At 55.4% G+C, this 15,189-nt stretch overlaps 1 protein-coding gene across 2 annotated transcripts; it reads right to left on the bottom strand.

The window, feature by feature from the left end:
- Positions 1-964: 964 nt before the first annotated feature.
- Positions 965-10,939, bottom strand: PKDCC (protein kinase domain containing, cytoplasmic). Of its 2 annotated transcripts, none has more exons than XM_061432187.1 (7): positions 10,269-10,939; positions 6,092-6,214; positions 5,200-5,384; positions 4,460-4,539; positions 4,118-4,225; positions 2,075-2,248; positions 965-1,866 (listed from the first exon to the last, which is right to left on the bottom strand). In XM_061432187.1, the coding sequence occupies exons 1-7, from the start codon at positions 10,905-10,907 to the stop codon at positions 1,781-1,783; spliced, it is 1,395 nt and encodes a 464-aa protein (XP_061288171.1). In that variant the 5' UTR covers positions 10,908-10,939; the 3' UTR covers positions 965-1,780. The 2 variants fall into 2 exon arrangements, with proteins under 2 accessions (XP_061288171.1, XP_061288170.1); XM_061432186.1 differs by having other exon boundaries at positions 5,200-5,471; positions 10,269-10,937.
- Between the last annotated feature and the right edge of the window lie 4,250 nt (positions 10,940-15,189).

Raw genomic sequence — 15,189 nt, 5'->3', positions numbered from 1 at the left:
CAAGCACATCTGGTGAGAAGAAATCAGGTTCTGAGGTAAACTTCGGTTATTCTTTTTATAGCCCTCAAAGGCTTGTGCACTTTGAGAATATTCTAGAAGTAGAATGGTGTATAGGAGAGAAGATATGGGATCTCAAATTAGAAGACTTGCATCCAGAGAATTCATTGGTGGTCCAGTGGTTCACACTCCATGTTTCCACAGCAGGAGGCACAGGTTCAGTTCCTGGTCAGGGAACTAAGATCCCATGGGCTGCAAGGTGCAGCCAAAAAATAAAGAAAAATTAAACAAAATAGAATTACACAGGTTTAAAAAATAATTACTATTAAAAAAAAAAAAGAAGATGACTTGTATCCATGCTGGGGCTCTCTCTGGCCTCAGTGTGATCTTAAACCTTTTCACTCTGGGCCTCCATGTACCTGGGGCTTGTCCTGTTAGACCCTCCCTCTCAAAACCCATGAAGGGGCTGGGCCTTCCATGGACTTTGCTGTCTCCCCACCTTCCATATATTTATTTCTTGCTCAAAAAAAGAAAAGAAAGGCTCTGAAAAAGAAAAGTGCATTACCATGTGGTGATAATGGCCAGGACCAACCCCTCCACCAAGGCAAAGCCAACCAGACTGGAGACTGCTCAGGATCCCCTGGCATGGCTGACATCCCACCATTAGAACATGAGTCCTTTGGGTAAAGGCTTTGTATATTAGAAGCCAATGGGTATTAAAATTTTAACTTTGTTAGGGGAAGGGGTTCCTCATGTCTTTGGTTAGGACAAGGATGTAGAGGACCAAAGAGGGAGATGGAAGCCATGGGAGTAGGGCTTGAAAACACATTTTGCAAACTTCAGTGTCTGCCATGGAGATTTCACTTCTTTGTCACACACCGCTCCTCCCCCAACTCCCAGACATACACCAGGGACAATTGAGCACAAGTAAGTCAGGCCAAGAAACTGTGCCTGGGGAGGTCAGTCCTTGCTGTGAAATGTCATTTTATTAATTGATTTTATTTTTTTTTTTTACAAAAATAAACATTTTAATGAACAAAAAGTACAAAAGCTTCTGGATATACAAACTCCAGGAGGGGGGAGAGGCTGGTTTTGGCTGCTTTGCGGCTTTCACTGAAAGCAAATGAGGCAGAAAGGCCCCGGCCCCACCCCCGCCCCAGGTCCTGGCTCAAACTGCTACCTGCTCCTCAACCCACGACTTGGCTCATACCTTGTGTGCTCCTGCTTGTGCCCCTGGGCTGGCTGGCAGGCGCCCCCTGTTGGGTTCCCAGAGGCAGCTGCCCTGGGGTACAGAATCGCCCACATCTTGGAGCATCCCTTCAAGTCTCCGCTCAGGAGCTTGGCTAAGAGAACGTGCTCCATGACCGATTGTCCCCTCGCGGCCCCTGCTGAGCCATGGCACATGCAGCAGCACCAGCAGCAGGGGCTCTGGCTACATTCTCACACTATAAACACAGTGATGGGGCTGCCCATGGAACTGTCCCCACTGAGGGGCAGAGCCCCCAATGGGGAGACCAGCCTGAGCCCTACTGGCAGCCGAGACGGTGAGAGGGGCAGTCAGCTCCCTCCCCCTTGATTCCTGGCTCTGGAGCCAGCAGTCCCAGACCTAGACTGGTAAACTCACATTTTTAACATTTGGCATTATTGCACGTTGTCCTGGTCACCTTGGTCTGTCTGGGCTGTCAGCTTGGTCTGCAGGGGTGCCCATGTGACATGCAGTGCTGCTAGGGCAAGTCACGGGCAAGCCCAGCTGGCGGGGATGGTCAGCAGAGCCTCAGATGGCTCAGCCAGAGGCCCTCACATATGTGGTCTTGCTGGGATCAGGGACCACGTGGCTCCATCCTGTCTTGAAAAAGACCAGTTGCCGACCTGGAGGCAGAAGTGAGAGGTAACAGGACTGGATGCTTCTCTCTCTGGAGGCAGGGCCACTCTCCCTAACACAAGGACACTCATCTCATTCCCTCAGCCTCCTTGTCTTCTCATTGTTTCTGGCTTCTGATGGGGGGCCACCACTACCCATCAGTCTCTTCTGGGGAGTCTGGTCACCTCCCTCAGGATGTCCTTTCCCCCAGCTCACCTGTCCAGGTGGTCTGGTTGGTGACCACAAAGGCCTGGCACTGGGCATGGTTCTCACAGATGTCCACGGCCTCGGCCAGGTTGAACACGGAAAGGAGGCAGCCTCCGTGGTGGTAGGATGGCCAGCATCGGTAGTCCTCCTGGGGGATAGTACTGTCGGGGAGGCGCTGGTACTCTGTGGGTTGGAGATGGAGCTCAAGTGAGAACTCTGTGTGGCCAGGGGTGAGGGCTGGGACCACTTGCCTTAAAGGGCTAGGAGACCCATTTCTTAGATGTAGTCTAAAACCCAGCCCAGTCTTCCTAGCATGGAGATGCAGGCAGCTACCACGGTGGAACTGGGATGACCACTCAGGAAAGGCAAAGCTCAGGTTACCTTTTGGGAGATACACATCTCCCAAATCTAAGGGCACACAAGTGATTTAGGCTGCATGTGACGGTGGGCACGTGTGTGGGACCAACGCACACACACACAGATACTGGTTGACCAGGCTGGTTGCTGAGCTTAGAACATTTTAGACATTTAAAGCTGGGCTTCCCAAACTTCAGTGTGCATGTGAATTTTCAGGAATCTTGTTAAAATGCAGATTCTGATTCTGAAGGTCTGGGGTGGGGCCAGGGAACTGGCATTGCCAACCAGCTTCTGGAACTGCTGGTCTGCAGACCACACTTTGAGGAGCAAGAGCTTCCGGGTGCCCTTGGTCCCATTTCCTTCTGGCCTTGGGGAGAGAGGTTAGGCCAGCTTCCTGGGTAGTGGGGGTCAGTCATGAGTTTTTGAAGTTCAGAGGCATGCAGATGAATGTAAAACACAAAGGATTACCATTTGGGAATCCACAACTTGAGTGTTTGGGGCAGAGGCTGGCGGAAGAATATGAAATCTTCCCATTTCACAGAAAGAGCCCCCAGAGGCTCTGAAAACTTCTTAATCCAGAAGCTGCTTCACTGCAGGCCTCCTGTTCATCAGAGTCTTTCCTGCTGCCTGGGGAGCCCCAGCTTCGGACTGATAATGCAGAAGCCCTGGGCCTTGGCCACCCCGCCTTCCTGCCTCCTTCTTCTACAGGGACTAGACCAAAGTCCAGGGCAGGCTGTGATTTATAGCCCCATAAACGGCGTCCTCAGGGACAGAGCCAGCCATTGTTCACCTCGTTAAACTTTATTTACAGGGCTAACGAGGGCTCCCCCACCCCTAAGACTGGCCAGAGCTCCTTGAATACGGATGCTGCCCATCCCTCGCCCCCTGCCAACCATGCTAAACCCCAGGGCCTCAACGGAGGGACCACGAAGCCTGCAAGTCGTGACTGGAATTCTCTCCCTGCTCGGGGGCTCCTTAACTGGTATCAGGTGGAGCCATCTCCACCTCCAGCCGTCCTCCTAGCCCCAGAAGGGTGAGGAAGGAGAGGGAAGTAAACACAGACTGTGTTCCAGCTGTGTAAGAGGAAATGAGTTAACTGCTTTCACACATTTCACCTATCATTTACTCCTCGGAAGAATTTTGTGAGGCAGGTAATACTGAACCCAATTCACAGATGAGGAAAGTGAGGCTCAAGGTGTAAATACCTTGCTGAAAGTACACAATATACAGAAGGAGCTTTGCAGCCACCCAGAGAAGGGGTGTCGGAGCCCAACCCCCGGTTCAAGGCAGAATTATAGTTATTCCCGGGCTTCCCTGGTGGCTCAGATGGTAAAGAATCTGCCTACAATGCCAAAGACCAAGGTTTGGTCCCTGGGTTGGGACGATCCCCTGGAGAAGGAAATGGCAACTCACTCCAGGATTCATGTCTGGAGAATCATATGGACAGAGGAGCCTGGAGAGCTACAGTCCACAGGGTTGCAAGCAGTCGGATACGACTGAGCGACTAACACACACATACATAGTTGTTCTAGCTCAGTCAGAGGGAAGATCTCTGAGTGAAGGCCAAACAGTCTCTCTGCATCACTCCAAGTGAGTCTCAAAGGGAGGTTGAGCCACTTCCCCAACTAGGGAGATCACTCTCCTCGAACTGCTCCCCACCTTCCCTGCCCCTGAATCCCTATAGGGGCCACTCACCGGCTTGGCTGCCCGCAGTGGAGTTCTGCAGATACTGCCCGCTCCGGTACAGGTGCAGCACCTTCTCCAGCTGGGCCAGGGTCTCGTCCACCCCCCAGGCAAGCTCTCCTGCAGAGTGCAGTGTGGCTCTCAGAGGGCATCTGGGCTCCTACATCTCCCTCCCCACCCCCACCCGCCCCAATTCTGGAGCCAGGGCCCTGATGACCGGAGGACTGGGGCGGGGGTTTGCCACAGAATCCACTTTGGGAAGTGATGTTTCTGGACTGTGTGCCATCCTGGGCCATTCTTGTTCCCACGCTGGCTGGAGGCTCGGGGGACAAAGTGATGGGAGGCAGTGCTCACCTGTGGCGTTGACGATGCTGTCCAGCAGGGGCCGGAGTGAAGGCGGGGCACTATGGGGCAGGAGGTATGTGAAGAAAAACCTGGGGCCGAGAGAAATCAGGGGCTCAAGGTCCAGCCTGTGGGGACACAGCCTTCCTCTACACCAACTTGGGACAGAACCCCTATCTCGCTAGGGAGCCTGATCCCTTGGGCTAACCATCTCACCCATATAGCACCAGAGGGTGCCTAGGAGTCGATTCAGACTAAGGAGTCAATTCAGCATGTGCCCTGTTGGGGTCTGAGCAGATGCTAAGGCCACAAGTAACCAAATTGAGGTGTGTTTCCCCATCCATCCTGGGGACTTGTCCACCCCTCAGCCCCACATTATCCCCCAGACTGACCTGTGTCAGACCAACTTCCATGGCTTGGCTCTATGAGGAGCTTCCACAAGTGAAGGGCCTGGGGAGGAAGGGGCAGGGCCCTCCCACCAGCCCTAGGCTGAGTCTGACGCTATTTTAAGAAGCCTCCAGCTGCCACCCCCTAACCCAGATTCTCCTTGGAGCTGACTATTTTTAGCTTCATGGTCAGGAGCCTGCCTGTTCCCTTCTGGATGCAGGGGAGCCTTTCTCCGCCCCTGCCACTCCATTGGTCATGGCAGAGTCTCCGGCCTTGGCTGGTCTCTTGGACCCCATGTGAGCTCCCCTCCCTGCCATGCCCCCTGGGGCCTCTCACTGGTCCTCCTGAGTGGGGGTGGAGGTCACCTGTAGGCATTGTAGAGGTTGCGTTTCTCATTCATGGCCTCGCACCAGCCCTGGGCAGAGCAAGGCAGGGTGAAGTTCCTGGCTGGGAACTCGAGTATGCAGTCAGCGTTGCCTGTGCACGGCGTCTCCTCCACACGGGCGTCATCCAGATCTGTCACCTTCAGCTCCCCGTCCACCAGCACAAACTGTCGGGGGCGGAAGTCCAGCAGAGTGACCGAGCCCAGTGGGGAGTGGGCCAGGTGGTGGAGAAGCCGGCCCAGGCTCAGGCAGATCTGAGGGGCAAACACCGGACTGCTCACTGCTTTCCTCCAGGGAGGGGAGCCTGGGGGCTCCAGGGTGCCCTCCTCTGAGGCTCTGGACTGAGCTGTGTGTGTGTGTGTGGGGGGGAGGGTTTGCCTTTCTCTTAAAGGCTCTAGTGTTCACTAAGGGCTGAGGCCTGGGACCTTACGGAGCAAACCAGTGATTTTCTACAACCCCATGGCTGGCCCGACCCTGAGGGTAACATGGAGAAAGTGGGGAAATGGGCAAGGGAAATCTGGGGACTCCTCCCTGAAGTTCCATCTCAGTGTGGGTTCTGCCTAGTGCATGCAAACAGAGGGCAGGCCAAGATGACCTTAAGGTCTTTCTAGACCTAGGACACTGGCCCTCCTGCAGCCAGGCTGAGTGAGGGGGTATGTGTGTGTGTGGAACAGGAGTACAAAACCAGGATCCTCTCTGCCTTGGTTTGTTTTTTTTAACCCTTTGGCTGATGGCTGAGTCAACTTCACGGCATCCCTCCCTCCCTCCCTCCCTCCACTAAGGAGGAGTCCAAGCTGCTCTGGAGGGCTGACCTTCTAAGGGAGAACCATCCCAGCCAGGAGCCCAAGGCCAACTGGCCCTCCTCCCTGCTCACTCGGAAGCGATCCTCCCAGGAAGTCTGCAGCAGCTGGATCATCTCCACAGGGGCGCCCAGCTCCGTGATGGTGGTCAGGGTATCTGGGATGTCCTCACTGTCCTGGTAGCAGTAGCCATAGAGCTGAAAGAGGCCCAGGCGGGTCATGGGGTCACAGGGTGGGGACAGGAACGAGGAAGAGCTGGGTTGTCAGATGCCCCCACCCTCCCATCCCTAGGTCTCTGCTTCAGCTCAGGCCAGAAGAGAATAGCAACTCTGCCTGGGAAGCCTGGGCTCTAGCCCACTGTTCTAGCAGCCCCTTACCTCTGGCCACTCAGGTAAATGGGCAGGTCTGAGCACCATGTGATAACCATGTGCCAGGCACTGTGCTAAATGTTTTACATGCATAACTCAATTCTTAGAATAACCTAAAAGGGCATAGTTGGTACTATTAGTATCTCCAATTCCCATGTGAGGAAACCAACTCAGAGAGGTTAAATTACCGCCACAAGGTCACACAGTTAAGAAATGCAGGAGCTAGGATTTAAATATATGTCACTCTGATTCCACAACCTTGTTCTTTCCAAGAGTACCATTTGCTAACTGGCAAACCAACAAATGGTTATTGTACCTCCTCCCCTGTTCTAATGCTTGTCTTTGCTTCATCATTTCCACTTATAGGCACCTTCATTTTTCCTTTGCTCTGGTTTTTCTGTAGGGAAAGCAATCTCCCTGAAGATTTGTAACAAGTGTTGCATCAGTACAAAAAGAATCCAGGGCTCATACCCTTGGGTGTTCTTTGCATAATTGGTTGGGGTGGGGGAATGACCCATTATCAGCTGGGGTAGTAGTGAGTTCCTGGGGAAGGTCACTGTTCTTTGAGGGCATGGTCTCAAGGGCCTTTCCACTCCATAGGATCTGGGGGAGGGGCTTTGTACAGCTCAGCTGGCCAGGGGCTTCTGGGAAACAGCCTGACTTTGTCACCGACACCTAAACCAGGATCCATGGAGAGCCCTGCTTGTTCCCGCCTTTCCCACCTCGCTGCACATCAGCTAAGGGATCAGCCGGTGCTCAGAACACCCAGCACCCTGTGGGGCAGGAACACAAAGGCCAAGTTGTCGGGGCCAGAGTAGGAAGAGAGGAGAGCTGAACGATGGGGTGGGGGTGGGGTGGATACCAGCAGAGCCAAGCCCCTGGGCTAGATGTCCCTGAAGCTTTCACCCTTCTCAGTTCCACTCCTGGCCCCTACACTCTCCCTTCCATCCCAGTAGGGACCTTTTAGCGCCCCCCATCCCTGGAGCCAGCCACCTCAGTCCTGCCAGCATGAGGGAAGGCACATCTCAGATCACTAGGGTGACGACTTAGGGGATCGGGGGAAATCCCGGGTGCCCTCTTCTCCCCTCCTCTTCTTCCCTCCCACCCCACATCAGCCTAGGGAGGCCCCAGATCCCAAAGGGGCAGCGGTAGGGGGAGGTAAAAGGAGCAGCCCTGGAGCCTGGTTCTCATTTTCTTGCCCAGAGTCTGAGCCTTTGTGGGAAACTTCTGAAGGTTATTAAACACCCGGAGGTCGTTAAATGCGCTGTTAACGAGGTATTAATCAACACCCCTCAGGAAAAAATAAAAAGACACCATTAACCCCCCCAGGAAGCTAGAGGCTGAGCATTTCAGTCGCATCTTTTGTTCCTCTGGGAGAAGAAATATACTCTGGCAGGGCCAGAATCAGGGCCCAGGCAGGCCTGGGGCCCCAGCTGAGGCCGGCGGCCCCAGAACGACAGAGGTGCAGGGGAGGGGAGACCCTTGTGCCCTTTGACCCTGGGCTATAGAGGCATCTATCACGTGAGGGAGTGTGTGTGTGCGCGTGTGTTGTGTGTGTGTCAGAGGTGGGCTGGGGAGGGGTCACAGAAGATGGATGGAGACATCCCGCCCGGGCAGTCCCAGAGACCAGAGCAAGCTCTGAGAAGTGCCCAGTGGGACAAACTGTCCTGGGCCTTTGCTGTTTGAACACCCACAGAGCCAACTCTGGGGCTGCCAGAGAGGGGGAGGGAGCCTCGGGGAGCGGGAAGCACTCTCTGGCTCCTCCCTGGTTCAGCAAACAGTCGAACAATTTTGAAATTTTAAATGATTAAGAGGTATTAAAACAACATTATTTCTAGTTCCCTGCACACCTGAATGGAAGCCTCCTGAGTAAGAAGACCCCCAAGTAGAAGACCCTCTTTGGAGGCAGAGGTGACACTGCTAAGAAGCCAGAGGGATACTGGCCTGGGGGTCTGGGGATGAGACCCCCACCAAAGCCGTCCCTAAATTCACCCCAAGGTTCCTCCACCTCCCTGTAAGTAAGGGTAGCTTTTCACCGCTCCCCTGATAGAAAGGACCTGGGACCCTCCCACCCACTTGTGTCTTAAGGCAACTCACCCCAATCCCACCCTGTAAGAGTCACACAACCAACCCAGTCTTGGTCTAGAGAGGGACTGAGTGAAAACCAGTTATAATTTTTTTCTTTGAAACCTCCAGCATTGTGGTGGGGGCCTGACATTAAAGTGGAGGACCATTCTGTGATATACGAGGGGGTGGTTAGCTGATGCTCGTATTGAAGTCTGGGTGGGGTAAGAGAGGGCGGGAGGAGTTCCTTAAGAGACAGGAGAGCACAGCAAACCTCCAATCTGCCTTAAGGGAGAGGGCTCTTGAGTCAATTAACACTCAATATCCTGCTAACACACTCAAGACCTTCCCCACTGCCTCGGAATCTGACTGACACCCCAGTTTCCAAAAAGTTCCCAGGAGCCCCCAGGAAGGGAAGAGAACTAGATCCTCCCAGTTAGAATAGCCACGTAACCAGCTGCTCATTCCCTGCAGCTCCAGAGTCAGCTATGCCACCAGGCAAGCCACCCACAGCTGCTGGCTCTGCCTGACCTGCAACCAGTTCAGAACCCAGGACCCAGTCAACACGTGTCTGATCAGGGCTGGGGTAGCCTGGGTTCCAGCAGTGATGTCAATAGTTCTCTGACTTCTCTCTACTATTCTGTGATGCCCAGACCTGGGGTCCATCTCACTCCTGAGGAAAGAAGGGAGGGACTCCTGGGTTTTTGCTCAATTCTCCCGGGTGCAGAAAGATTCATGTGAGTGGGCTGGGAGGTGGAAGGTGTGGGCATGGTTCCTAAGCTGGGGAGCCTGCACACACCCTGTGTTCCCTGGGCCAGGAGCAGTCAGGGATTCCCCTCTCCGTCTGCTCAGACATGTGCCAAGGGAACGGTTTGTCTAATCCCAGGACTGACTCAAGGACGTAGGAGAGCTGGGGTAGAGGAGGAAGTGGGTGTGTTAGGGCAGTGCTGGGACTGTGAGACGCCCACTCCCTCAGTCTAGCCTGGAGGGGACAAGGTGGGGTCTCATCTTTCCTCTCTGCTCCCCAGTGAATGGGAGAGACAGAGTCCCATTTACTAGGAACCTGGGCATCTGGCCTTCTCAATCCTCCAGTCTCTTGGCCACATTTGCTCAGGTAATGTGACTCTCAGACCCTCAGGCCCTCAGCCTGTTCCCTGAGCATTGAGCTAGGACCCCAAAGGCTTCCCCAAAGCCTACTTTGAGGCCCAGGGTCTCCTCAAGGAAGGGCTATGCATTTTGTGGCCTACTATCCAATCCCCTTCAGTTCTTCCAGTGGCTTCTGGGTGGGGTACCAGATATTCTTGGGGAATCAAACCTGGTCTTTTTCTAGCTCTTCCCAACCCCGTTTGCTGTGCCATCCCACCTTCAAAATCAGGTAAGTCACTGTTTGGAAGTTGAGAGAAGTGGGGTTCAGATTCCATCAAGAAAGTGAACGGATCACTGCAGCTGTGCCCCTAGCTCAGGGATGAGCTCTGTTCAGCGTCTTGGTTTGGGGTCATTTCCCTGGTGCTCAACACCCCAGCTCCAGCCAGAAGCAGGGTCCTAAGTCCAAACAGACTCCAATCCCCATCCCGAGTTTGGGTACCCTCTGTCCTGATCTGTCTTGGTGTGGAAGCTGAGGAAACCGGGAGTCTCTCCGGACGGCCACCCAGGAGTGAGAAGCAGGGTGGCGTAGAGGGGAGCTGCCATGGACCGGGTTCTGTCCCCTAGTTTAACCTGGCACAGTCACTGGGGCTCCGCTTCTTCATGTGTAAAAACAAGGGACCGGACCTAGGCACGTCCAGACAGCACCCTCAGCCCCGCACCCGCACCCTCGTACCTGCAGCACGTTGGGATGCCGCAGCCGCTCCAGCAGCACCATCTCTTTGAGCAGCTTATGGGCCGCCAGTCGATAGCAGCCCCTCCGCGCCCCGAACTCGCGCACGCAGCTGCCCAGATCGTGGCCGCTGAAGTCCACCGCCTTGAGCGCCACCGCCGCGCCGCCAGGCAGGCGGACCCGGTACACGGCCTTGGTGTAGCCGGAGCCCAAGTACTGAGCGCCGGACACGTTGCGGAGCGCGGCGCAGCCCAGGCGCGGGCCCGGACCAGGGGAGCCCGGGCCGGGAGCCGGGGGCCAGCCCGGAGCGCCGTCGGGCAGGGGCCGGGCCCGCGGGGGCCGGGGACGCTGCAGGCCCGGACCGCCCGGAGCCAGGTCCATAAGGCGCCGCCGCTCCGGCCGGCCAGCCCCGGGCCCGGGGCCCCCGCGGGAATAGCGCTGCACCTCCTCGTAGCGCGCTCGAATCTGCCGGGCCAGCTCCCCGCGGCCCCCGCGACGGCCCGGGCCCGGGGCTGGTGAGGGCCCCGGGGACTGGCCGGGCCGTGGAGGCTCCGAGCCCGGTGCGAAGAGCACGTTGAGGACCGAGCCCAGCAGGAAGGAGGCGCAGAAACCCGCGGCCACCGCCGCCCGCCGGCGCCGCATCGCTCCCCTCCCCCCGGCCGGCCGGCCCCGCGCGGCTCCCCGGCCGCGGCCCCGGGAGGCTCAGGCTCCGAGGCGGCTCCGCTCTGCGCTCCGCCGGCCCCCTGCCCAGCCCACGCGCATGGCCCCGGCGGCCCCGACCCCGGCCCCGGCCCCTCGCGGGCGGCACATCGGCCTGACACTTGCCTCCCTCTCGCCCTGCCCCCGCCGCTTATAAGGCCCGGAGCCGCCCCCGCCCCCGCCCCCTCCGCCTCCGCCTCCCAGCTCCCGGCCCGAGCCAGTCCTCGGCGCCGCCCCCTCCGGCCGGCCCGGCCTTCCCCGCTGACTGACAGCGGGACCTCCTCCCGCGGCCGTCCGGGCCTGAGAAGCGGCTCGGAGGCGGCTCCGGCCCTGCCCAGCCCGGGATCGCCGGCCGGGGGAGAAGGGGAGGCGGCGGCGGCGGCGGCGGCGGCCCCGGAACGAACCGGGGGGATCGGACCCAGAGCGAGGGCGGATAACGGGGCCGGGGCGGCCAGATAACGGGCCCGGGAGGCGGTCAACTGAGCCGGCGGGGCAGGGTTGGGAAGCAAACGGAGGGGCGAGGCCGGCGGGTAACCTGTTCCGGAAGGGACAAGTAGCTGGGTCCGGGGTGCGCCCTCCCTGGGACCCGGGGCCGTGGGGCTGGCTGGGCGCGGGGAAGGGGCGTGGGGCCCGCCGCACGCGGGGGACGCTGCTCATCGCTTAGTCGCGGATTCGGGGGCCGGGAATGGGGAGGCGGGCGCTCAGGGGCTGGCACCTGCGAGCGCCCGTAGGACGGGAACTCTGGGATCCGAAGAAAAATCAGGAGATGCCCTCTTCCATCTCCCCTACCAAGTTTTTCTGATTTTCCTTGTTCCTAAAGCCCCACATCAAACCCCTACCCTGAGGATTCCCGCAGACAGACGTTAGCCGCGGATCACGAATTTTATTCGTGCTAGTAATTTGTATAAAGAGCACTTGTATCCACGGACATGCGTGGTCCTGATTGTCTCTGGAGCGTGTTGCATTAGTGTGTCTGAAGGGGCCACTGTCCGAGGAAGGGAGTGTGTACCATGTGTGTAAGTAGGTGCTGACTCCAGCAGAACTTCTGGTCCCTCCTCCTCCCTCCCTGATTGCATCATTAGCGCTAATTGAGGAGCTTTCACACGCCAGCGCATTAGTTGTTTGGAGTGAGCTCCCCCCTCCTGGGAGAGATAAGCCGCCGCCCCTCCCCCTCGCAGGCCTCCGCTTCTTCAGCGCCCTGGAACTGTCCACCTAGATCCCCCCACCCTTCTTGGGCACCTTCCTGTCCCCTGGTCCTTTCCTGGTTAATCGCTTTCTTCCTCGCAGTGTCAGAGATTAGCTCGAGAGGAGGCAGGAGGAGGTGGAGGGCCTAAAAAAAAATCTTTCCTTCAGGAGGCTGAAGAGTTGTGAATGCAATCTCTGTGATGAGAAAGACAGAAATCTCTGGCCGGTTCTTTTGGACCTGGAAGGGCAGAGGACAGCTCTGAATCCTCAATCATCAGCCTGTGATCCCACTGTTGTAGGGGTATCCAGCCCTGACTCCTAGGGTCCCCTAAGAGTGGGAGATTTGGGGTCCAGTCTAACTTAGCAAGCATGGGAAGGGCAGTGTGAGAGAAGCCTCCATTCTCCTGAGGACCTTGGGTTTGGTAGAGTCTGGTCTGGTCCTGTTTAGCTGCTCTACCCTGCCCTGGCCCTTGGCTGCTGGGTGTGGGGGAAGGCTCTGAGCAGATGCCCTCCCCAGCCCTCACACCAGATGTCTTTGGTCTAATTAACTGTTCTGGGAAAACCAACCTGGGTTTGTAAACAGAGCTACTGGCTAAAGTCAACAGGGAGCAGCAGCAAACAGCAAACATTCCCCTCACACTCAGCCACAGTCCAATCCCGCTCCCGAGGGAAGAGGGGAGCCTTGCGGATCCTGAGGCCTCCTGGCCCACATCTGAGTCAGGGAAAACCTCTCTTTCTCTGTGACACCAGTATGGACATTTCTTTACCCCAGTGGCTTAGACAGTAAAGAATCCACCTACAACGCAGGAGACTGGGGTTTGAACCCTAGGTCGGGAAGATCCCCTGGAGAAGGCAATGGCAACCCATTCCAGTATTCTTGCCTGGAGAATCCCCACGGACAGAGGAGCCTGGTGGGCTACAGTCCATGGGGTCCCAAAGACTCGGACATGACTGAGCCACTAACACATTACTAGTCTTAGGGGCTCCTCTGCTGGGGAGGACTGGGGATTCTGGGAGGACAGAGTTGCCATCCCAACTGCCTCCTTTCCAGAGAACTCTTGGGATATATTAGTCCAACCTCCTGATCCATGGGGAAGCCATTATAGGGCGAATGTTCCTTAAAGAGCTTTCTTTGGGGCCTGCTGTGCTCTAGGATCTTGGAGAAACCTCCTAGGTAGGGCTTGGCATTGTTGAATCTCTAACTCAGAGTTGGTGAATATAACATGAACATTGTTAAGTTCGTTACACATCATGTAGGTATTATAATAACATGGTCTGAAATTAGATAATTATTCCTGTGATATCTTTGCCAAGCTTCAGTGTTTCTGTTATGGTTTGAAAGTTCAGTGCACACAGGGCCTGAGAAAAGGCCTGAATATACATACATACAATGCACACGCATGAGCCCATGGACAGTGACCTCACACACAGGAACAAAGGCATTTCAGCTCTCGTTCTCACACTCACTCGGTCTCCCTCGCTGGCTCTCAGACATACAGACATATACAATCTTTGATGGAAATAGGTTTTTGGCCTCTGAAAAAAAGAGGTTGAACGTTTTAAACAGATTAGAGTTTCTGAATTGGCAGTTTCTTGACTTCTTAACCAAATTGTGCTTGTTTGCTTTCTTTTTTTCTTTGCCACCCAAGGAGTAGAATCATCATTTCAAAGAACTGGAAAAGACCTAAAACTCTTGTTCAGGATCCAGATTTACTATCTGCCCTGTTCCGAAGACCTGGCAAGGCCGGTAGCCTGGGCCTCCCTGACCAGAGTCCTCAGGCCCGCAGGCAGCTCAGAGCACTGGGGCCCTCCTCCAGCTCTTACTCAGGGCCACGGTGGTGGTGCTGTGTCTGCCTGTTCAAGAGCTCAGTGCTTCAAACACACCATGTTTTCCAGCTGCTCCCTCTACTTATCACACCCTCACCCCATCCAAACACTAGCTTGGATAGCAATCCTTAGGGAGGAGGCAGATGGTCCAAACTCCAAAATACTAAATTTCTTTGGAAATGTCTTCAAAATACATGTCTTTCTGCATGCTTTGTCAGATTTTCTTAGGCTGCCAGGATAGGAATATCATCTTCTCCTCAGTCCTCTTTATTGTCTGCCTTCTCCCTCCAGGCCAGGTCTCAAATACTTCTTTTGGAATGTCACTCTCCAGCTCAGAAACCTGGAGGAGAAACTGAACTGGACCTTCAGGCCTTTGGGATCTGGCTCCAGCCCTCCACCTGGCCCAGTTCCCCTCTTTTCATTTCCCTGAACAGAACCAGACTCTCTTGACCTGTTGCCTGCACTGGCTCCTGACTTGGAGCCGTCATTCGTGTTTTCCCCTGTGGCCCTCCCAGTTCCTTCTCCTGAAATGCCCACTTGTAGCCTTACCTACTGGCTTCCCCAGTGGCTCAGCGGTAAAGAATCTGCCTGCAATGCAAGAGACTCAGGAGACACGGGTTCGATCCCTGGGTCAGGAAGATCCCCTGCAGGAGGGCATGGCAACTCACTCCAGTATTCTTGTGTGGAGAATCCCACGGATGGAAGAGCCTGGAGGGCTACAGTCCTTAGGGTCACAAAGATTCGGACACGACTGAAGTGACTTTAATACTCAGTCCTCAGCCTTTCCACATCTTTGCTAGCTGCTAGCTGGTTCATCAAGGTCTCCCAGAAAATAGTGAGTCACAGACACTGCTACTTCACTTGGGATACCTGGATCCTTGGGACCTTGAAGGCCTATTCTTAGAGTTCTGTGGATTTATTTTCTTTAAAAGGAAATGTACAAAACACATTTCTCAGGTCTTGGAAAACTTGATGTAGACCGAAGAGTTTGGGGCTACAAGAAACCAAGAAACCTGGGTTCAAATGTCATTAACTGAGTTACTTTGGGTGAATTAGTTAATCTCTGTGTGTGTTAATTTTCTCATGAAGAAAATGGGAGACAACACTAGTACCTACCATGTAAAGTTGTCAAGTGATGAAATGCAGAGACATTTGAAGTGCCTGGCACAGGCTAAGCCCTCAATATGAGTAATCTATAGCTAGTATTGGAGAA

The sequence above is a fragment of the Bos javanicus genome, chromosome 11, assembly GCF_032452875.1.
Source record: "Bos javanicus breed banteng chromosome 11, ARS-OSU_banteng_1.0, whole genome shotgun sequence".
NCBI classification, from domain to species: Eukaryota; Metazoa; Chordata; class Mammalia; order Artiodactyla; family Bovidae; genus Bos; species Bos javanicus.
The sequence above is the reverse complement of the archived record's forward strand: the minus strand, read 5'-3'. Positions and strand labels throughout refer to the sequence as shown.